Source organism: Portunus trituberculatus, chromosome 45 (genome assembly GCF_017591435.1).
Source record: "Portunus trituberculatus isolate SZX2019 chromosome 45, ASM1759143v1, whole genome shotgun sequence".
Lineage (NCBI taxonomy): Eukaryota > Metazoa > Arthropoda > Malacostraca > Decapoda > Portunidae > Portunus > Portunus trituberculatus.
The window spans coordinates 4,846,079-4,869,979 of NC_059299.1; the positions used below are offsets into that span (position 1 = coordinate 4,846,079).

General features: G+C 41.0%; 4 protein-coding genes across 6 annotated transcripts; 2 read left to right on the forward strand and 2 right to left on the reverse strand.

Annotated features, from left to right (window-relative positions):
• Nucleotides 1-54: 54 nt before the first annotated feature.
• Nucleotides 55-2,954, reverse strand: LOC123519349 (cytochrome b-245 chaperone 1 homolog). The gene is made up of 7 exons (XM_045280595.1): nt 2,779-2,954; nt 2,297-2,338; nt 1,913-1,989; nt 1,552-1,700; nt 1,290-1,373; nt 928-1,063; nt 55-712 (listed from the first exon to the last, which is right to left on the reverse strand). The coding sequence occupies exons 1-7, from the start codon at nt 2,855-2,857 to the stop codon at nt 593-595; spliced, it is 687 nt and encodes a 228-aa protein (XP_045136530.1). The 5' UTR covers nt 2,858-2,954; the 3' UTR covers nt 55-592.
• Nucleotides 2,955-4,292: 1,338 nt separating this feature from the next.
• LOC123519285 (regulation of nuclear pre-mRNA domain-containing protein 1B-like) lies at nt 4,293-9,848 on the forward strand. 3 transcript variants are annotated; one of them, XR_006678982.1, is made up of 8 exons: nt 4,293-4,557; nt 5,110-5,349; nt 5,466-5,522; nt 5,709-5,863; nt 6,264-6,369; nt 6,716-6,891; nt 7,092-7,367; nt 8,403-9,848. XR_006678982.1 is itself a non-coding variant. In XM_045280439.1 (7 exons), exons 1-7 carry the CDS (start codon nt 4,407-4,409, stop codon nt 7,236-7,238), a joined length of 1,032 nt encoding a protein of 343 aa, XP_045136374.1. In that variant the 5' UTR covers nt 4,293-4,406; the 3' UTR covers nt 7,239-9,848. The 3 variants fall into 3 exon arrangements, 2 of the variants coding, with proteins under 2 accessions (XP_045136374.1, XP_045136375.1); XM_045280439.1 differs by having other exon boundaries at nt 7,092-9,848; XM_045280440.1 differs by having other exon boundaries at nt 4,294-4,557; nt 6,264-6,363; nt 7,092-9,848.
• A 207-nt stretch (nt 9,849-10,055) lies between these two features.
• LOC123519284 (syndetin-like) lies at nt 10,056-17,511 on the reverse strand. The gene is made up of 9 exons (XM_045280438.1): nt 17,386-17,511; nt 14,830-16,500; nt 14,483-14,730; nt 13,978-14,138; nt 13,534-13,648; nt 13,209-13,418; nt 12,636-12,782; nt 12,057-12,230; nt 10,056-11,892 (listed from the first exon to the last, which is right to left on the reverse strand). Exons 2-9 carry the CDS (start codon nt 16,442-16,444, stop codon nt 11,650-11,652), a joined length of 2,913 nt encoding a protein of 970 aa, XP_045136373.1. The 5' UTR covers nt 16,445-16,500; nt 17,386-17,511; the 3' UTR covers nt 10,056-11,649.
• On the forward strand, nt 17,080-20,913 carry LOC123519286 (translocon-associated protein subunit delta-like). Its single transcript, XM_045280441.1, has 6 exons — nt 17,080-17,236; nt 17,418-17,536; nt 18,633-18,707; nt 19,464-19,553; nt 19,763-19,828; nt 20,310-20,913. The coding sequence occupies exons 1-6, from the start codon at nt 17,188-17,190 to the stop codon at nt 20,412-20,414; spliced, it is 504 nt and encodes a 167-aa protein (XP_045136376.1). The 5' UTR covers nt 17,080-17,187; the 3' UTR covers nt 20,415-20,913.
• The last annotated feature ends 2,988 nt before the right edge of the window (nt 20,914-23,901 follow it).

Here is a 23,901-nt window from a genome sequence, read left to right on the forward strand (position 1 = left end):
CAGGATAAACATTCACCTTAACTTTTCATAAGAAAAATGGGATAGGTTCCTTACTTAATGGTATGACTAGTTTATTCAAAATTCATACAAATATAATTTTTATATTCAATAATAAGCATATCCTCTAAATTTAGACCATTGGATCATTGAGGCACATTCTCATTGCAAAAATACTAAGGTAAAAATAAATATCTTAAAAACATCTAAAAATATGTCGCAACACTTTGCACCAAACATCACTTGATGTAATTTCATATTTAACCTCTTATGCATTACAAATAAGTATTACATTTTGCTAAAGATCTATATCATTGTTATAATAGTATACAGTATTTAAATTAAAAACTAAAGATTATTAATTTAGTAATTTTCCTCATATACATATTTTAAGAATATCACAAATCAAGTATAAAAAATAAACTACAAATTAATTTGCAAGACATGATACAAAAAAATAATCATCTTCATAAATACTTGGAAGTTTCTGTTGTAAGCAAGATACAAGGAGAGTACAAAAACAGACATAAAAGCTACATGTCCACAAGGTAAGTATCTTTTTTCTAAACTATCTGTACATGAACTTGATTTAGTGTTAGAGATCAACCAACACCTCACTTGTGTCACTGTCACTGCCTTCTTGCTCTGCACCATTCTCATCGTCAATCTTTATGTCTTCATAATCCATGTTTCCACTTCCCTTCAAGCACTCAACCTATAGTGAGGTAACATTTTATTACTTCATTTCTCAAAAACCTTTGCCTTGTTACTTTTGATATTGTTATAATGCTTTACATAAATGGCAGCATTACATATCTAGTCAGGTGGTGTGCCAGATTTCATTGTGTGAGAAAAACCAAACTAGACTTGGTAATGTATGAATCTGAAGCAACTTGACATCAAACAAAATCACATAAAATCATACTTTACCTCAACTGGCATCTGATATATCATGAAAGACTCATCATCCTCACTCTCAGATGATTCTTCATATCGGCTGCGTACAGTCTCTACTCGGTCGAGCTGCAGGAAGCTTTGAATTTTACTTGCTAGCGTCTCTTGATCACTGAAATATTGCACTTCCTTTAGCTTCTGATCCACATCTTCTATTTCCCATGAAATAAGTCAAATATCTACATTACCAAAGAAAAATAAGTACATATATCATAAGTTCTGTTTTCATAAAGGAAGAACTAGCTCTCTTTACCTCAGCAATGACAGTAGGCAACCAAGGATATTAGCTATACAAAGCAGTATGAGGTAAAGTAATGGCTGTGATGGAAAGCACTCACTTTCTGGATCCTTGACATGTCTCAGCTACAGCCACTGTGCCACCAGCCCTCAGCATCAACACCACCTGGTGAGTTTTACTCAATCTGTAATACAAAAAGAAAATATATGAAAAGATCATCGGTGTTACAGAAATCTCTGAAATTAGAGGATCCTAGTTTTCATCTCACAGTCTTAAAATGTTGCAGAAAGAGGCTAACATAATGGCTATGAATTAAAGAAAAAAAAAAAAAAAGTTGTCTGTATATATGATATCAGACTGACCTTGTTTGTGTGGGCAGAACCCTGACAGCCATAACAGAGGACATGTCCAGCTCCAGACTGTTGCCTGTGAACCAAGATCCAAACAGCCTCTGGCACCAGTTGTAGCGTGTCAGTGTGACTTTACCCTGAGCCTTGTCAAACACACAGTCCTGTCAAGTCAACAAGTATTCATGTTTAATAAATACCCTGCCTATGATGGTAAAGAACTGAAAATATCATAATTTTCATATTTCCATGAAGATCCAAAGATGTGCATTCTTTAATGTACTTTATATTAAAAAAGGAATTACCTTCACCTTACATATCTTAATATCTTACTGGTTTATTATCATAGATAAGTAAAAACATACAAGAACTTTACCTCCCAGTCATCAAGGAAGGTGAGTCCAAGAACGAGGCAGCCAATGAGATATGCGGCTTTCAACAAAATGTGTTCACCTGTAGAATGAAATCAACAAGTCTATAACAGTGTGAAATGAAAAAAAAAATAATAATAAAATAATAATAATAATAATAATATAACAAATCTATAGCATTTTATATTGTTGATGCAATACTCATTTTTCCACTTCAATATTTTACTTCCTGAATATACTTATGAAGACTAGATAAGTTCCTCTCAATGTCTAAAAAAAAGTAGACTGGTTTTCAACGATGACAAACTCAACCTGCAGTACTTTTGAATCAATATTACAACTTATTTATGTTATTCATCCAGTTTTCTGAAAACAACATTCATACTAACCAGGGCTATAGTATGTTGCTCCCAATCCAATGGAGATGATACCTGAAAATAAACAAGTAAGAATGCATAAAGCTTTTATTTATAGCAGCTTGACACATTAGGTCATTAAAGAGTCAACTTCTGAAAGGCACAACCACATCTGGAAAAACCTCAGAGATAGTACACCAACACTTGCGCTCAGAATGGTATGAGTTGGACTTACTCCCTTTCCATAATCCACAACATACTCATGCTAATGAGTTGGCTTCACCCCTTATGAGGCTCCACAGTATCCCCCGACTCCACGTCCCAATGTGATAGCGAGCGACAAGAGTAAATAAACGAAAACTTATAATACAGACATGTACTGCAAACATATCCACACTATTAAATGCGCATGTCACCTTTCCAGGACGCTAAATACGAAAATGACTCACGAACACTCAAAGCTCTCAGCACTTCAACTCTTGAGACAAAAGTACACAGGTTGTTTACAATCTTACCCACAAGAATACTCCATGACTTGACACCAGGAGCCACAGAGAGGTGCAGGAGATGTGAAGCAGGGCGTGTGGCGTTCATGGCGTAGTAGGTAGGAGAAGGAAGGATGGAGGGAAGAGTCCTACCCCCTTGAGCCTCTCTCCCATTGTTGACATACACGCTTCCCTTGGTGGTGCAAGACAGCTGGCCGAGTTGCCAGCTGATAATATCCTTCACGTCCACACCTGCTACTACTAGAGTGCTATTTAGTATGTTTTGATGAAGAAAATATTGTTTATCAGTGATGCGTAAATTTCATAAGTATAACCTGTGTATACGTAGTAGGAAAACGCCGTACTCCAATAGGTGATCGAGTTGTGCTGCGCGATCCAACAGCAGAATCGCTCTTTGAGACGTGGGTAGAAGTGCGATTTTTCTGTTCTTGATATAATTTTCGATATTAAGATGGGTATTTGATTATGCTTAGTAATGTACTGTTCGAGCAACTCTAAGCAGAATAGGGATTGGTCCTTTGATTAGCACTTTCCTACGAATCTGAAAAGAAGTGATCGAGGTGACTTTTGTTAGACAGCAGACACTAGACACCGAAGTTGCTCCCCATTGGTTGCACGGATTGCATTAGTTACACTGATTATCCGGATTGCATTGGTTGCACGTACGGATTGCATTAGATGCATGGATTTGGTTACACTGGTTGCTCGAACAGCATATTGGTTGCACGTGTACGGCGCATTGGTTGCATTGGTTGCCCTGGGTTGCAATGGTTACACTGGTTGCACAGGTACCTTCCTCCTAGTTTTCACCCATTTTCTCCTTTATGCCATGATGGAGATAGCAAGATGGCTGAGAGTGTTCAAACTACTTCAGTGATCTGTAACTCAGATATTACTTCTCAATTATGATCATAAAATAAATTGGTAACTAATTAGGACAACGGTGATATCAGCGGTGTCTCTCTCTCTCTCTCTCTCTCTCTCTCTCTCTCTCTCTCTCTCAAAAATATTTTACTAAATTCTCAGTTTCACCTGTAAGTTTTCTAAGTTAAAAACATCTGGGGTATATCATGGTAATTTGCCCTTAATTCATATCATTATTGCTGCCCTCCCGTAGTGTCTTAAATGGGTACGCTACGCTACGTTTTGGTGTTCGCGACAAGGGATGACTGAGACAATATTAGCAAATACAAGCCTATTCACATACACCCACGCATTAACAGGAATTTAAAAGCATGCAAATGAAAAAATATACCACGATGTAGGAGTGTATGAGTAATATAAACAAAAATTTAAAGCCGGTATGAAGGGGAAAAAGGCTTAAATAATAATGGCTTGGTACCAAACGGCATCTCGAACATCTTGCACTGACCACATTACAACGCAAAGGCAGAGTATAACTAAAAGAACAATGAATAAATAAAAACAACCAAATATATAAAAAAACATTAAATAACGGTTTTTTCTGGGTGACAAATGGCAGCTCCCCTCCCACTCACAAGACCCCCACCAACAAGCCCACCAGAGACTACCCCCTCTTCCCTTCCCCAGCCCCCCCAGGCCTCACAGCCCTCCCCAGCCAGGTCCCGAGGCAGGCCTGTGACGTGGTGTCCCTGCTCACAACAACAACACTAGCCATGGCAAGTTTCAACGAGGATAGCCTGAAAAAGAAGTTAGATGACCTGAACATGTCCCAGCAATCCATCCAGACAGTGTCCCTCTGGCTGATCCACCACAAGAAACACGCGCACACTGTGGTCAATGTGTGGTACAGGGAGCTCATTGCTGGTGAGTATGACCCGCTTCATGATTTCAATGGGTAGGGATGAGTTGTGGTTTGTTTATTGAGCCTATTTCAGAGTTAATAGTAAGGATGGTAAGGTGTAGTGGTAGTGGTGTGGTGCCTTCAGTTACACCTGGTGGGAGGTTCTGGGACTTTGAGTGTAGTTGTATTGATATTTAGTAATAATAATGGAATGAGGTAAGTCTTAGTGATGTTATTATCTTAGATATTTTGCCTTCCCCTCCCCAGTCCCTCAAACTTGGGGCTGGTGAGGGAGTGAGGTTTTTAGGTGGCTAACACAAAAATTTGGCTTTCAAGAAAATTCTATTATAAAAAGTCATTCTTATTTGAAATATTTTGGACAGGGATAGCAGATCCAAGTAAAATGTGGGCTCTCAAAACCTAATTTCACCTAACAGGGGGGTTACTAACAAAATTAGAAGGAAAATTACCAGGCAATCCTTCAAGAGAACATTTGAAGACATGAACTGTAGATGCAGAAACCTCCTCTCTGTCTCATAGTGCCACTGTAGGTCACACTTTCCCTTCTACCACAGCCACAGACTCCCGGAAGCTTACGTTTATGTACCTCGCCAATGACGTGATCCAGAACAGCAAGAAGAAAGGCCCGGAGTACAACAAGGAGTTCGCCAACAAGCTGGGCAAGGTGTTTGAGCATCTTGGGGGAATCCGCCTCGACGAGAAGTCTGTGCATGGCCTCAACCGGCTACTCACAGTCTGGGGTGAACGGAATGTGTTTGACCATGAAAAGGTTAAGCTCTTCAAAAAGAATCTCAGTAAGTGGCAAGTTTGTTAATCTTTCATAATAGAACATTGGTGTTAAACTGCTCCACCAAGCATTTCTTATTGTAGATGAGGTGAAAATCAAGTGTTTCCATATATTCTTTTCCAGATAAGGGATTAAAGATTAAGGAAGGCGGCGGCAAAAAACGACAACATGGAAGTAAACGTAAGTTAAAATAAGCAGAATTTTACAGTATGTAATTTTTCAATTTAAACATTCTTTCTTTCTTTTTATGAGATGACAAATTCATTTTTAAAACTAACAAATTCATCTAAATCTACATCTTTAGATACATACTGAATACAAAGCCACAGGTTATCTGTACATCCTTTCCTTGCCATCCACCACCAGACAAGAAAGAATCCTCTAAAAAGCAGCGGAAGGAAAGTGTCGAGTCAACAGAATCATCTCGCTTGAGGAAGGACAGTGAAGGAGACCTGTCCCCTCAGACCACCCCACCCCCCAGTGACCCCCCTGAGCCTGAGCAGCTGATTGAAGCTTTGCAGGTAATTTTGTGAGGAATGTTGTCTAAGAACTCATCTTAATCATGAATTAGAATTACAGGTATTTTGATTTCTAGCTTAAACATTTTACATTTCTACCTTCATTATGTCATGCTGTCTAAACTGAACATATTACCTTTGATTTTCTGTGCAATATATTGTATTCTTAAAATTTTAGTCTTATTATACTATAACTAGATTATTTTGATCCAGTTTAAATTCTTGATATTGTAACCTTATTACTCTTACGTCATCCAAATATTATGTACTTATTGCTTCCCATGTAATATGCTTTTTCCATAATCTCAGGATTCCCCACATTTACCTCTTACATCAATCAATTTGTCTAGAATAATTCTTAGTATTAATTCCTATCACTCCATGTCATGCCTGTACCCTGCAGGAACTTGAGAGTGCAGCTACCTCAGATGCAGTTGTTCGTGAAAAAATTGCAAGCCTTCCAGATGAAGTGTCTGACGTGTCCCTCCTCACCAAGCTTCAAGGTGAGGGTAAGATCAGAATATTATATCAGTGAAGACAATTCATTGCTCTCATGTCTTTTATCTTTGCTACTTAAAAGTGTAAAATCTCTCAGTCTGCAGTGCTACACCTGGATTACCTACCCATGTAATCCTTTGCACCTTGTCTCTCTCTTTGACTCTTATAGTTTGTTGTAGATAATGCACACATTTGTACTCCTAGCATAGGTACTTAAGATCACCCTCTCATTCTGGTACTCCTACTGACAAAGTAAGAATTTTTCTGTTGTCTGTAACTCATATCACTACATGATGATTCCCTTATGATCCATGTTTTGTAGTCATGCTTACTGTAGCCTCATGATCATCCCAACAGACTTGAATGCAGCTCGTGCCCTTAGCAAGAAGGTGGAGGATGCCATGGCAATGTTGGAAACGTACAATAAGAGACTGTCAGAGGAGATGGAGGCTCGTAAAATGGTGGCAAGGATGCTACATGACTATATAACCTATCAGAAAGACCTCCTTGCCCAGGCAGAGGAGACCCTAGAGGTAAGGGAATGACTTTTCTGAGAATATTTAGTTATTCCCATACAGTTTACTTCACCCTCCATTTAGTTTATGTGAATGAAAACCACACTGATGCTGCAGTGAAGTGAATTGAGAACAAAAACCAAAACAGAGTGCTATTCTCTCACCTTCATGTTGACAATATTCAGCAGTGGCATAATTTTTGTTTCTTCTCTGTCCAGGAGCACCGGCAAAAACACAATAAAGTCAAAAAGGTGCGGGACGAGCTGAAGGCACATCTACAAAACCTACCTGACATTTCAAAGCTTCCCAGCATCCGCACAGGCAGCCTGGCGCCGCTGCCCTCTGCTGGCGACCTCTTCACGTGACTCTCTCCAGCCTGGTGGCCCAGTAACAGACTCATAATGCTGTGAATATTGTGATAATCAACGTTCAGATCCACCACCACCAGAGAGAGAGAGAGAGAGAGAAAGCTACGCCACCATCATGAGCGTTTGGTATGTTTACTCCTTACGGTGATCTTGAGTGTGTATTTATCTTATTCTTTAAAGCTTGGTGACCATGACTTTGTTTTATGGTATTTTTTGCAATGTACATCTAACTGTTTCCTTTTTCATGTATCATGATGAAAGGTGCAGAGTTGTAAAGGTTTGAGTCACTCAAATATTAATTAAGAAATGAAAGGATCTTTCCTTTCACAATTATTACTATTTCCTCTGTATCTTCATTGAGCAGCTATCTGGAAACATATTAATTGTTTGTAGTTGCTCAGTTAGGCCAGACTATCTGGGACATCTCCCTTATTGACTGATTTATCTATGAATCCATGTAGTGCACTAGGAAAAGCTGTGTATTTGTTGTGCAAGTCACTGATAACTAGTGCACTCACCTCAAGTAGCTCTTGGAAATGTGCTCTTTGCTCATAGAAGAAAACGGTGAAAATAAGTATTCATTTTATGCTCCTGATAAACATAACCTAAGTGATTGACCAGTCAAGCTTCACCCTTCTTTAAGGTTTGTCCCTGTGAAGAGGATGTTTCTACTCTGTAGACAGTATAGTTTTTTTTTTAACCAGTCAAGAGTAACCCGTGTTTGTCTCATAACTAAAATCTTGATGTACATAACTTCCCCATCTTAGTACCATGTTATTCACTAAAAGGTTTCACCAACAAGTGCTGCAGCAATGAACAGAAGAAATATCCTTTGGTGCTCTAAAACTTAAGTTGACATTTTTAATTACTTGTCACCCTCTTGATAACTCTACACTTCCACTGAGCCTCTTGGTATAAAATGATGCATCACTGGGTGCCCTAATGTAAAGGTTTGCAGATAACCTTCAAATATTTTATAACCATTGTTTGATAGGATGAGGAGGAAAGCAGAGGGGGAAGCCTAGTGGTGTCAGCTTTAGTTAGGACTTTAAACCATCAGCTTCTGAGTATACTGCAAGAGCACAAACTGATGAGGTTGTAGTGGTTTCAGTATCAGTGCCTCAACTCTCACATCATATTCATCACTCTCATTCCTTGCAGGATTCAGAATAGGAAGAAAGACGTAGAGAAGATTATATGTAGTAATAGAGATGTTAATGGGCACTACCATTCCTCCACTCGCCATCCTGCCCTCGCCTCCTCCCTCTTCATTCTTCATCAGTCCTCAGCATTGTGCCACCATTTCTCCATTCACCAAGCCTCATCCCTCAACTCACATTTCTTCCCACCTGATGCAGTGACAGAGTGGCTGAGCAAAGTTCATGTGTGGAATAGTTTTCTGTTCATAGTATTGCAGACGTTCCTAGCAGGCAAAGGGTGTCTGATGTACATAGATCAACCAGTGCAATGAAAAAGACATTCGAAAAATTACTTTTATGATATTTCAAAATGTTTGTTTTGAATTGTGACATATAAGGACAAGATATCTTAGGAACTCTACTGTACTTTTTAAGGAAGCATCTTAGTTGTATGTGTAGCATTGCAATTGTTTTTATTTTAGATACTATAATTATGTATATAGAGACAGATCAATTCATTTATAGAAGAGATAATTGTTACTAAAAAAAAGTAAGGTTATTAGAACATTTTACTTGGGATTATTCAGTGTGTATTTGCCAAATTGTATTGTGTAAAGTCATTTACACCATTGTTAATAAGGAAGCGTTAAGCAACACCTTCCTGTTTCTCAGGGGGCGGCCATCCCATGCATGTCTTCCTGTGGCACTAGGGGGTCATTTCAAACTCAAGTGGGAGTTGTAGGGTGAGCTATGATTATTTTTGAAGGCTGTCTAGCAGCTTGACATCCCCTAGGAATGATGCTGGTGAGGCAAAATGCTGAGGTGTTTAAATTTTTTACTCTCCCCATCATGAGTATGTATAGCATAGCAGTAAACAGACCCATGAAGTGTGCTAAAAATTAAGCTGCACATAGAATTACTCCAGGTAGCTTCACAATTATTTTCCTTTGCTTGATACAGATGGAAGTGGTGTTCACTCATTTACTGTATTAACTTGGTTGTAAGTTCTGCCAGAGATCGTTCATTGAATTGTAGTGGTTATTTAACAGCTCTATAGGCTCAGACCTTAGGAAGTTGACAATGATTATTACTATGTAAATGTTGCCTTGCTATGATCTTTGAATTTTGAATGAAACAAAAGCAGGGCACATGAAAGGACTTCATTAACTGAGTTCATCTCTGTTATTTAGACACCAAGCTTTGAGTTCCCCTCCTCAGTACTGTAGGTGAGCATTAGGCAGAGAACTGCTTCCCTCCCCGCTGCCCTCACTCCTCAAGCATCTAATAAGTATTACAGTCTCAGCACATTGGGTTGTGGCAACAGGTGACTTAAGGTCAATCAATACTGTGTTACTTGAGTATATAAGATTGTGTGCAGTGTGTTGTTCGGTGTGCAAGTTCATGCATTGCCTTATTCTGCATGAGTATCAATGTGTATACTATACATGTATTAAACTAGTGAAACATTCAATCACTTTTATTTTGCAGCCCTCAAAAAGTTTGTGCTTTTAATGTGTGTGTGTGTGTGTGTGTGTGTGTGTGTGTGTGTGTGTATATATATATATATATATATATATATATATATATATATATATATATATATATATATATATATATATATATATATATATATACTGAGCAAGACTTGAAACTATTTTCTTTTATGTAAAAAGTGTTCATTAGAAAGATGTTTATTTAACAACAAATTCATAATAATGGAAACTTCAGTTATATATTAAATTATACTGTACAGCATGAAAGCTTAATTTCCATTATGACTCATTTAAAATTTTTCTTATTTTGTAACACTGTATAATACATTGCACTACTACCAAGGAGATGAGTTTCATTAGATACATCTGTTCACTTTTAAAGAAATTCTTAAAGCTAAGTAAGAACTTCCCAGCCAATAGTTCTATTTGATCATTGTGTTACAGAGATTCAATATTAGGTAGGCAAGGTTGCCCCACACATCACTCAACTCTAAAATGGAAAAGTAATAAGTTTTCTTGCACTCGACAGATGCAATAATATATAAACATCTGTACATACTAAACCCTTTTCCTGTACTCACACACACACACACACACACACACACACACACACACACACACACACACACATGGTGAGGTAAGCACTATTTATAAGGCAGGTGACAACTTAAGATTTAAAAACTGTACATTCTTGGAATCACAGAATCAAGAATTTCCCTAAAAGCCAATCTCATGAAAGACAGGCTCAGTGATTCACCTCCTCACAACACTGCAGTCAGTAAGTTCAATACTGGTCACATCCCAGCACAACATTCTTAAGGATAAGCACTAATCACTACAGTTTCAGGCTCGGATATGAGAGAAGCTGTGCTGGGAGCAGTGTGCAGCAATATTCAGTGTTGTAACAACAGCCACCTATCATAAGGGAACTTATTGCCACCTGTCATAAGGGAAATTATTACCACCTGTCTATTAAGGCAGATGCATCTTTCATCCTTAGTGACAAGTCTTCACCATCAATCCACAAAGGAGGCACTGCTATCTCTGTTTGCTTGCCTCTGTTTACTACCTGTTCATCAATGTAACTTTTCGTCACTACTTTTCAAATTGCCATATTTAAGACAATGATATGAATGAAAACCACAAAATATATCCTAATGCACTACAGTATGTCTTTTATCATTGTGTCTATTTGTGTGGTGAACAATTTGATTGCTACTTTTCATGCTACAATGCACAGTGAGAGCACTATCTCAAAGGTTTATGCACAGCACATTTCCCTTCTAACAAACATAATATGCTGAAATAAATGCTATATTAAATTAAAAATGCAGAATCAAATTCATTATTTCCTACCATTTTAGTAATTAGGTACTATTTTTGTAATTCATGGGCTGAACACTTTCATTTTAAACCAAAGGAACTGCCATTCAACTTATTTCAAAAGAATTTCTAATGTTCAAGGAGCAAACTGGAATGTTACGTATCTCTCAGTAATGTAACTATTGCCCCTTTTACCAATAAAAATTAGACCATCCTCATTACCTTAATTCTAAAAAGCAGATTCAGCATTTGTTCGCTTGGATCAAAATTTGTTACCTGGCAGTAGCTCACAAAGGTGCACAACTAAATGTCCTGAAGTTTGTGTAGGAATATGGGACAACCTGTACAGAGACCAACATTCTCTCTCCCCTTAGAAAACTTTAAAAAGCAGCAGCAGCAGCTTTATGCCATCACAGCCCCCACTAACCCACAGACCGAAATCAGAACCCACTCCTAGGACTTCTTGCCACTCTCCTCTATGAGGGCGGCAATCCTCTGTCTGGAACGCTTACTGACATGTGTCATGGTGGCCACAAGAGCAGTCAGTTGGCGGGGGGAGTAGTCTGCCTGGCTCTGCTGCACCCAAGCCTCCAGCGCCCCCTCCGGCAGGTAGTAGGCCTTGATGTATGTCTCCACCAGGTGGCGGTCTGGTAGAGGCCGCACTGAGGTCAAGCACTCCAGCTTCATTAGGAATTGCTACAGAGACACATTGGATACAAGTATTAATAATGGCACACTCAATATTGTGTACTGTATGCATCCCATCAAAGTCTACCCTGCTGGCCCAGTCCTTCCTTTGCTTCCCCTACCACCCCTAGCAGCACACACTTGCCCTGCCATCCCCAGCAGCACACACTTACCTGGTAGTCCAGCTGCATGAGTGAGCGGCCTTCATTGGTGCAGCGGCGGGCGCTGGCAAATCCTTCCAGCAGCGTGCGGTTAGTGATGCGTACGATGGACTCCCATAGGGCTGTGTATGCTTCTTCAGGGATTGGAGATGTCTGGCTTGCCTCCTCCAAACGCATGCTTAAAACCTACAAGGGAAAGGAGACCAGCTGCTGAAATACTATAACTTTCGCTGAGTTCCAACTATGACAATTTTGTAATATGATTCAAAATTATTCACTTTCTTGAGAATTGTATCTACATATAGTACCTTAAAAATAAGTATGGACACCTATCCTCCTGAACCTCAATATGAAAATATGGAACATAAATATCCCATAGAACAAATTTAACAGCTTAACACACAGCTTAAGTACTGGTGATAGCTTCCATACTCTAGAAAATACCTAAACACTCAGCTACAACATACTTAAACACATTTTCATTCCTAAAAATACAAACATACTAGATCCCACACTAAAATAAACCTTTCCCAGCCTAGGCACACTTCACACCAAGACAGACAAGTCAGACACAACACAGCCTCCCCACACCTGCAGCTGCCTCAGGAGGATGTCCACATACTGACTGTGCTGACTCATGAGGTCATTGATGTCCCACTTAACATTAATCATACGGCTCAGCACTCCATCATAGTCTATTGCTTGAGCAGCCACGGCAGTGTAGACGTGATGCCTTATCTAAAAGAGAGAAATAAGGAAAGAGAGTTAAGGAGCATACAGTCAATTATAAGAGAATCCTTGGGTTAAAAGCTGTGGGTATTCTGGGTTTCATTAGAGTGAGGGATATTTACTTATCTCTAACACAGAAACAGAAAGTGGCCATGAATGTTACAGAAAAGTACATTTCAGTGTGTATAATTAGCATATAGTATAAAGAGATTCTCTAAAAACACAGAGCTAATAAATTCACCAATATCTGAAGAACAAAACCATCATGTAAGTTTGGTTTTCTTATGCAAATAGTTATTTCTCAGGCACATGGGGTGGCAATAAAAGATAAGTAGAATGTAGAAATGCCACTCAAATTAAAAGAATTAAAGGCAAGATTTAAGGGAATATTTCAGACATCATGACAATGCATTCATCACATCACCACACTGTTACCTCAGGAGTGATCTTGATGGTGCCTGTGTAGAACTGCTGCAGGAATGTTCTGCGTTGCTGTGGGATGAGCGGCTCAATGTGGCAGTGCAGCGCCTCCAACTGGGCTGCCAGAAAGGCCAGGCTCTCTACAGCCACCACCCGCACCGACAGGCCACATATACTCTCCGAGGAGGTGATGTCCACCACCGGAGACAGGGACGGACACATCACCTACACCACAGAGGGGAAAAGACATGTCACCACCAATCTTTACTGACTAGGTACATTTTGCAGCTGTTACCATTATGCAGCCTGTGATGTATTATGGTCCTCTGATAGTTCTCACCTTGTCCTGATCAACTGGCTCCTCTGGTGAAGCATCAGGGGTGAGGATGAGGGTGTCCTGGATCCTCTTTAGGGATGCACGCAGCCTTCTACTGAGACTCTGCTCCAGCTCACCCCTGCAGCAGTTATAAGTTAACAATAAATTCCTTCTTTAACACACAACTTCCCACCCTTAATTCTTTCATGCATCTTTCCTTAACTATTAACCATTCCATGACATCTTTACTTGTTCTGCAGCTGCCTTCAATCATTAAAGTAGCTAGAAATTGCAAAATCAATCCTTTTAATGCCCTCTTCATTCCTGTAGATGCTAATAAGTTTCCATACATTACTTCCAGTGTTGTTAATTGCTTCATATCACAGTGGAAGTCTTAAAATACCCCATCAATCCCCATCAATCGTTCTCTATACTGTGTACAGAGTCTAGGTGTGCATGTCATCTCACCTGGCACCGAAAAAGGTGAAGACGGTGTAGAGATAGTAGTCAAAGAGGTGACTGAGGCACACCATCACGTCAAAGGCGATGGGCTGCAGGAGACGCATCATCTGTATGTACTTGCCGATGAGCCGCAGGATGGTGAGGGTTGTGTTGGTGACAATGGGAGCCTGTGGTGGACGAGATAGATTTAATAAGTTGTGGCATAATTTAAACTGTAATTAATGGCTGATGTAAGATAGTCATGGTGGGCTAATGTAGGCTTTATATCAAACAATAACATAACTTTATGGAGCCAAACATTAGATCATAGTTTTCATAAGTATCATTTTCATATATGAGATAAATAACATCAGTAGCATATGGTCTTTTCTAGCATAACATAGCTACAAACCAAGGAAAGACATGGGTTACAATATGAAGATAATACACAATGAGGGCATAAAAACAATACAGAGCAGAGATTAATAAGACATACAAAGATACAAAGTAGACGACCTCCTACAGGACTCACTTTAGAGTGGCTGAGGCGTCGGCTGGCGTGGGGCGGTCGGGCTGGGGGCATGTCACCAATGTGCTCCTCTACATAGTCTCGCTTAAGTTCTATTGGCATGTCCTCATCGCTCTCGTCATCATCATCTGTCAGACTGCCAGCTTCCCCATTGGCCATGATGTCCTCCTCCACTGCCTCCTCTGTCACCAGGTCAAAGGGTGACCCCTCCTGGCCATACTTGTCAAACACATCACCCTTCTCCACACCACCTGGAAAAATAACAGTCCTCAATATTTTACTGAGAGAGAGAGAGAGAGAGAGAGAGAGAGAGAGAGAGAGAGAGAGAGAGAGAGAGAGATTAATTTTACCTTGTGCCTTGGTGGGAGAAGAGGTGGGGGAGGTGATACGAGTAAGGCTGGTGTCCCTCCCCTTGAGAAACCGGTACTCCATCAGCTGGTGGATGGTAAAGGTGGACTTCACAGGACATGCCTCCCATCCCTCATTCTCGAGAAACATGCGCAGCTCCTCCATGCGTGCCCGGTGATGGTTCCTGAAGTAGTTGATGGATTGCTGCTTGATAGACTCACGTAGGGTTTCTGACTTACTCCCACAGAAGCACTCGCCGACCTCAATCAACTTGTTCATTACGTCCAGGATGCGCAGGAAGTCGTCGAATTTGAAGTGTGCGAGGTCTGAGGCTAGAGTGAAGGTGCGCACTTTGGCCTGCACATCCTGCCATATCCTGTAGAGCCCGTGTTCTAGTTTCTGCTTGATGTAATGCTCTGATGCAACACCCTCACCATTACCATTGTTCCCTGAGGCTCCCACATCATCACCGCCCATCTGTTTGTTGTTGTCATGCCATGTTATTATGTTCCTGTAACTCCTCAGAACGTTCCACATGCATTTACTGAGGTCCAGGAGGCAAGGAAGAAAGCTCTCCTCATTTATATACTTGCATAACTCTGAGTACTGTAGCTTGGAGGAAGAAGAGGAGGAGGTGGAGGAGGAGGAGGTGCCAGTCACAACCCCGATGCCTCCCGCTGCGGCACTGTTGTAAAGCTCGACGTAGCCTAGCACAATGGTGAAGGCTGAGTTGTGGATGTGAGAGGTGAGGTGCATGTGCAGCTGGTCCATCAAGGTCTGTGTCTTCCCCAGCAACCCATAAGCCGTCTGTAGCTTTTCATAACTCCGGATGTTGAAATTGGCTGCCACTCTGGCCAGCGCCTGGTCCAGCTGCTCCTCAGCCACCTCCAGCGTGTCCTGCAGCTTGGTGCTCAGCTCGGATATGCAGGTGAAGTGCTTAAAGGTCGCTGCCGCCTTCTGGCACTCGAGGAGTAGCTGGATGGCACCTGGGTAGTCCTCCGCCCGCAGTAACGTCTGAAGCTGCTCGTCTGTCATCTGTAGCGTGCGGATCATCCTCAGTGAGCGGATGACGCTGGCCACCTTCTGCCTCTTGCTGTAGTTGGCCAGGATGCCCAGACTGGCCGAGGTGAACTGGCTGCGGCCCTGTGCCAACTTCCTGCGGCCCTCTACACACAGCCCCACCATGCGGATCACCTCCCGCTGCAGCTCCATCACCTGCTCCATCTCCGTGCTACACAGCCCTTGCTTCTGCATGATGAGGTCGGACACTCGCCGCGACACAATGTTCTGCTGCTTCCTGAGGCGGGAGCGCAGGCCATTGATCACATTCACATCTATGGTCTCTGGAAACTTCTTCAGCTCATGCTCACTGATGTCCACGTCCCCGGCTTCGAAGTACACCTGCTCGATGCCATCAATCACCGCCTGCTCCGCCTCTGGGGTGAGAATCTGCTCCTTGAGGACGCTGGTCTTCCTGTGCAGCTGGGCCGTCACTGCCATACGCCCCTCAAAGTCATCCGAGGTTACAAACTCACCGCCCGGAATAGTCGAGGAGGGTGTCTTATTGAGCGATATCTGCTTGTCAATGAAGGACATGAACTTTTCCTTGATATCCATTGTGGAGACATGAAGAAAAGGTAACTTCCCGTCCACCCAAGACCACCAGCTGATCACTGTAAACAAACACGCAGCCTGTCACCACAACACTGATCTCTGTGTCTGTGTGCCTGTGTGTGTTCCATGCTGGAAATAATGCAGATATTCTCATGCTTCAATACTGTCCTTGTAATATACGGTATGTCTCAGAATAATAAAACATGTCTTTACACTCTTTCTCCCTCAGTAATCTTTGTTTTCGTATGTTCCATCAATTAATTAAAGATATTTATACGTAAAAGATTTTAAGCTCTATAGATGTGAATATTAATAAAACATTAACTTTATACTCACCATAGCTATTTTGACAGTTAGTGTAATATCACCATGTTTTATATTCCAGCACTAGACAATGGTTATTCATTACACTCTCATCATTTATACAATATTTATCTTATTCGTAATCTCTCATAAATAAGTCAAATGCAGTTTTACTTCAATTCTACATGTGAAGTGGCAGACACGTATGCCGACTGAGCGTTCCAGTAATATCACGTGGATATCCCAAACATTAAAAACACGCCATAAAGACACAAAATTAAACCTTAGGAATAAACAAATATTCATAAAAATAATAAGCCACAAATTAAATTCCGTTTTTTTGGTATCTAAAACAGAACTGTGTACTTTTTGAGGAGTTTGGGTGTGCCTGACAGATCACTCCGAGCGGCTGCAAGTAAACAGACCTCAAGAGAACCGTCAAGATGCAGGTTGTGGCTCTGATTTTTGCTGCCCTGGTGGCTGTAGCGGCTGGTAAGTGCACTCAAATATATAATCACCTCCCTCATTAACACTGGATAGGTAGGGTAAGTTTCTATGGGCTAGAAATTGCTTTAGTGATGTACAAACTTTGGCCACCTAACGCCGGTCCGGGTAGCGAAGCACATGTGTCCTTATGTTACCTGTTTTATTAGACACACGTGACTCTTTACAGGTGAGACGTGCACGGGGGCTCAGGTGGACGCTGTAGGCTTCACCTCGCAGGACGCCACCATTGTCACCAAGATTGCCTACATTGCTGACTTCACTCTGTCCTGCTCCAACGGTGCTAAGGTGAGAGAGAGAGAGCGTGCGAGTATTACTATTTAACATTAACTTCGGCACCTCAGTAAACTATTTTTTTTTTAAATATTGCTCTTGTTTCTGATTAAAATTTTTATTATACTTGGCGGGTTCTCCTCCTACATAGAAAAAAATCATCCTTCTCTGTATTAAGTTGACCTGTTATTAAGTTTGTGTGCTTATAATCGAAGTCTTTTTTTTTTCTTAGTGTGTGTGTTTGGCTGGTGCTTGTACATAAAAAGAAATCAACGTTCTCTGTATAAAGTTAAAATATTACTAAGTTTGTGTGCTAATTAATGTATCCTTTTGTGCTCAGAAGGGGCGAGATAGTATGATTATCACTGATACTACACTGACTACTACCACTATGTCTGTATGAGTGTGACTGGTGCTAAGAAATTTATCCTTTTTTTTAATTTATTTATTTTTTTTTTTTGCCAACGCTCAGATCTACAAGGGAACTGGCTATTTAATTAGCTCTTTTGTTTTATTTGTTTTATGTTTCTCTTTGGGCCGCCGTGGTACATTGAACCATGCGTGCTTTGGGTTCCGAGGGGTCTCCAAGTGCATGGGTTCGAATTGTGTCCACGGTCCAAGTGTAGGTTGGGCTTCCTCACTCGGGGCAACGGTTTCCTAGCGGGTGGGCTTTCAGATAGGAGGTGCCCCAAAAAGTATCCCCTTTAGCCCATAAATTCCCATGAAAAAGCCCAAAACACACACACACACACGGCCCGGTAGCTCAATGGTTAGAGCGCTGGCTTCACAAGCCAGATGACCGGGGTTCGATTCCCCGGCCGGGTGGAGATATTTGGGTGTGTCTCCTTTCACGTGTAGCCCCTGTTCACCTAGCAGTGAGTAGGTACGGGATGTAAATCGAGGAGTTGTGACCTTGTTGTCCCGGTGTGTGGTGTGTGCCTGGTCTCAGGCCTATCCCAAGATCGGAAATAATGAGCTCTGAGCTCGTTCCGTAGGGTAACGTCTGGCTGTCTCGTCAGAGACTGCAGCAGATCAAACAGTGAATTACACACACACACACATGTACAAGAAAAAAAAGCAGTTTGTCTGACTGCCTTGTGTTCCCCTGCAGGATGTGTCGCTGTATGCCGAGACTGTGGACGGCATTGTGGGTGTGGCTCGCTCTGTTGATGGCGTCAAGTACCAGGTGAGGGAATGATGCTGGGCGGTCGTCATTGGCTGATGTCACATGCCTCTTTTTTTTTTTTTTTTTTTTTTTTTTTTTTATTTATTTATTTATTTTTTTTTTGTTTGTTTTTCTTTTCATCTTTCCTTCTTTTTTTTTTATCAGTTTCCCTTGTCTTTTTTCTACATGGTTAGTGCTGTCATTACAGGCGATCAATATCATAATTGTCTTTATTGTTATTTCTCTCAATGATAGCTATGTTAACAGCTGGCCATATTTTTATTGCTGATATTATTTGCTTTACATGGGTCAAGACTTTATAATAATTCTATGTTCTTTATCCCTACTTTTGTAAGGTCAGTATTCTGTGTAGATTATATTTTTTGTCTAAGAAGTCATGACAATTCCATTAGATTCTTTTTGTCTCCTAACTTCAACATAGTACAGTACTAGTAATTAACCATAAAAATTATAAAATCAAAGTACATATAATATTTACAATACACATACTACAAATTATATATTCCACCAAACAACTCTCACGCTTCATGAGATACAAAATAATACAGCTTTTTGTATCTTCTCTTCCTCAATCCTTCCTTATCCTCTTGAATATTTAACCTTTAACCCCTGCATCACCCACATCACCCTCCACCACTTTTCCACCCTCCTCTACTTCACTTTCTAATCCACTGCCTTTCCACTTATCTCATTTCTCCATTTCATTGGTAATCTGCTGCCTCTCATCTCACCACAAGTCTCATCCTTCTCCCACAGGTGAGCTGGGTGGAGGATGTGGCCACCGCTGTGTCTGGTGAGCGCCCCATCAAGCTGTATGATGACCAGGGTTATGCCGCCCTCAGGAAGGTGTGTATTTACCTGGTTGTATGTGTGTATTTAGTTTTATGGTCAGTGAAATGTACCTAATCTCTAAAAGGATGTGAGTAAGTTTCTATTGTCACATGTTACTGTTTTTACTTTTGACAGCGCATTGGTTGTCTTGTGTTGTATTAAATGAGAGGAGAGTATTACTTAATTTTGCCCTCAGTAAATAGTTCTTTCTTTCTCCCTGGCAGGCTCAGCGAGGTAATGAAGATACCTCCACTGTGCAGCCCATTGCTGTTATCAACCTGTACCACCCTGTAAGTATGAAGATTGATCACCATCTTACTGCTCTGCTTTATTCTCCTCCTCTTTCTCTTAATTATATTTTTCAACTTATTTTCATTATGGAATACCACTTAATTTTTTCTTTAAGCCTTACAGTTACTCTTGTACCGTGCTGACAAGTAGCACATAAGCAGACATAGATCGACATTTTCTTCACCCTAACAAAATATGAATAGCATTGATAGTGTTAGATATATGAAATACCTGCAAAAAATGTCCCCATGACTAATACAACAAGAGTACTTCTGATAGTCATCTCAAAAAGTATTCCCATGACTCTAATGACTCTGACAAAACGATAACTGTAGATAGAGTAAGTTAGACCTCAAAATATATTCCCATGACCAATAAAATATAAGAACTCTTGAAATAGAAAGGTACAAGACCCTAGAAATATTCACATGACAAAACATCGGAACCTTTTCTAACACCCATTTCTATTTGTCACTTCAGGGTGCTTACCGAGGGCCCTGGATCCAGTCTGAGACGATGGCCATTCTTGCTGCTATCTTCATCTACTACTATGCTCTTACACAGAAGACTCGACTCATGGCTTAGAGCTGTGTAAAGAATGTATGTGTGTGTGTGTGTGTGTGTGTGAATGAGTGTGTGAGAGATTCAGTCATTCATCATTGCTGTTGTTAATTATTTTGTACAATCATGGGGGCTTTGGGTGTACATGTATGTGTGTATGAATGGCAATGTGTGTACCAGTATTGCTGAGTGTGTAAGTGTATGAGAGTGAGTACAGGTGGATACAGACCATTCACGAGTCACTGCAGTCATTCATCAATTCTTCAACCCGAGTGAAATGATAATGTAAGAAGTAAACCCAATTGGAATAGAAAAAAAATGGGAAGGTTGTCTCATTTTCTTTTTTCAACTTGAGGGGCTGCATATTTATTTATAACCCGGGTATATAACACTCCTATGGACGTGACAGTGCAGGCAGACCATTGGAGGTGCCCTGTAGTCAGTCACATGCTTACTTTGTACTCTTGTTGTGGATGTCTGACTGGATGATTGTGAAGAATGTGAGTAAAGTACCTATTTGTTACCTGTGCTTTCCCTTGACTCCTGCCTCGTGTGAAATTATGTGCCTTTTTTACTTTATTTTCGTTTTTACTCATTTTACTATTTATTCTTGCTGTTTTATGGACCTATTCTCTCTCTCTCTCTCTCTCTCTCTCTCTCTCTCTCTCTCTCTCTCTCTCTCTCTCTCTCTCTCTCTCTCTCTCTCTCTCTCTCTGCAATTGTGTGAGAAATGTTAATACTCTCTAACTACTATGGAGTGCACATCATTAATCATTCCTCTACAGCAGCTTTCATTAATCACACCCCATACTCTTCCCTCTTTCCTCAAGTACACACAACAAACACATCGCTACACATGAAAACGAAACTACAAAGAAAACGTAAAAAAAAAAACCTGTGGAAGGCGAAAGAAGGGAACAATAGGTCATAAATAGCAACTCTTTAACAGCCCCGTAAAAAAGGCAAAAACGCGCGAGAAGCATAGAAAGTACAGTTTTAACGAAGAAATGTGGGACAGGGGTCTTGCAAGGGGCACGGTGGGAGATGACTCGACAGGAGAAGACAGGGAGGAGTCACCTTAGGAATGGGGGGTCATACAGTCAATACTTTGATAGGAGACGTAGGGAAGGAGAGAGAGAGATGAAAGCTTGGCAAATATTTGAGAGAAAGGTATTAGAAGAGAGGAAAATGAAGGGAAGATAGGTTTTATGGTTGAAGTGAAGGCCTAAACAATACTGGGAAGGTTAGAGGGGAAGGAGGAGGTGGAGGTGGAGAAAGAGGAGAAGGAAGATGTGAGTGAAAGTTATTTGCGTATGTAGTAATTTTACATCTCACTGCCTGTATAATGAAGAGGAGGAGGAGCAGGAAGAGAAAGAGGAGGAGGAGGAAGAAGAGGATGATACGAGAAAGAGGTTGGGATGACTTTGATTACGTGTCTGTCCGTGCATAGTAGATAAATGAATGGCGAAGGAATGGCGTGTGTCTGTGTGTGTGTGTGTGTGTGTGGTTCCATTGGAATGAACATGCGCAAACAGACAAGCAAATTACGAGACAGATTAACATACAGACTCACAGATCGATAAATATTAAGATACAAAATGGCCGTGACTAATTTTGTAGTGATGATGATAACAAATGGTGATGGTGGTCGTGATAACCAACCATTTATATTATTTTCTAAACTGGACACTAAGAAAGGACACGCCCATGCCTCCCTCCTCCTATCCTTCCCATCCTTCCCTTCCCTCATTCATTTTCCATTCCATTATTCTTACCGCGGAGAAGAGAAAGTGTAGGAGAGAGAGAGAGAGAGTAGGCAATGTTGCGTGTTTGGTAATCCCTGTGACCCAATACTGACCGCCCTTCTCCCGCCTGTGCCTCGAGGTCACCTGCGGCTTGTCACTTACAGGTGGCCTTGGGCAGTGACGAAGATATGACGTCAAGTGTCACCAAAACCACCACCACCACCACCACTGTATCACTACTACTAACAACCACCATCATATTACTACTACTACTACTACTACTACTACTACTACTACTACTATGCAAAACCACCAGCATAATGAAGATCTGCATCACTCATCACCATCACTACCACTACCACCACATCTACAAAAACCATTAGTATTATGACACAAGTACTTCCACCCTCACCTACCACCACCACCACCACCACCATGCAATGCAGGAAACAAGGGAAAACAGGCCGTATTTGACGTAATCCCTGCAACTTTATGCCCTGGGCGGGAGTCAAGGAGCTGCGGCCGCCCTACGGAAGGTACCGAGTCTCCTTTTGTGGCTTTAAGGGGAGTCCTGCGTGGAGCGATTCTGATGTGGCCTAGGAAAGCTGTTAGAAAGTCCTGCAAAGATCAGAAAAGTCCTTTGTTAACTTTATAGTCCAGAATTGTATAGAAAGTAGTGTTTTTCATCCCTCCCTCCCTCTCTTTCTCTTAAAAAAAAGGGTAAGACGGGAATACTGTAGGTTCTAACAGAGGGAGGTGGAGATCTAGAATGGACACAGAGATTCTACGAGTGGCGAAAGAAGAAAACAAAGAACTTAAGCTCTTCAATACTGGGACACATTTTTATCGTGAGATTTGTGTACGATCAGACCATTTCATCGACATAAAGAAGGGTCTATGGAGGTCAGAAGATTAATGGCCAGAGTCTTCACTATTTTAATCCCCACATGAGTTTCTGAAGCTGTGTAAAATCACCAAATAGTAAGCAGAATGAATATGAAAAAGCGTCATGGCACTGAAGGGGTTAAGTAGGCTGAGGATTCATATATGAATCAAAGAGACATCCTACGAGTCAAAAATGAAAAGTCCTAAACTCAATACAGAGCCTCTAAGGGAGTGAAGAGTCCTAGAAATGGAAAGGAGAAGACCTGAGATAGGATTAGAGGCCCTTGGTGACTAGAGGAGTCCTATAGGATGTAAACCTAAGTCCTACGAAGCTAAAAATAATCCAGAATCAAGCACAGTGTCTAGGAATGTTACGGGGAGGCTTAAGGACACGATAAGGGTTAAGATGGAAGTCCTGAAGGATTGGTTGCCTTCCTACGCATTTCCTTCTCCCAGCCTCTCCTCCTAGCCCTTCACTCACATCTCCCCAGCATCGCCGCCTCAGTCTCACCCAGGTTAATTTCCTCAGGTTAATGGTGGAAGGTAGTGAAGGAAACTTTTGTACATTTGTCAAAAACTAATGGCGGTTTTGAAGAGAAGAAGCGAGTCACGTTCCTTGCAATCATTCACTTTGTTTTGATTGCGTTGTCTTTCCCTATTGGTGTACGTGAAGCGAAGGAATATTAAGCAGTATTTTCAAAAGTGGAGGGACGGGAATGTTTTTTTAGTACGTGGTATGAAATAGACAGAAAAGATGGAAAAACAGAGCTTACGTGTTATAAAATTGATCGACAGGGAAAGTACAACGAAATGAAAAGGAACGCAACCAAAAGAAAACAAAAAAATATAAGAAAAGAAAAGTAAAAAAAAAGCAAATAAGA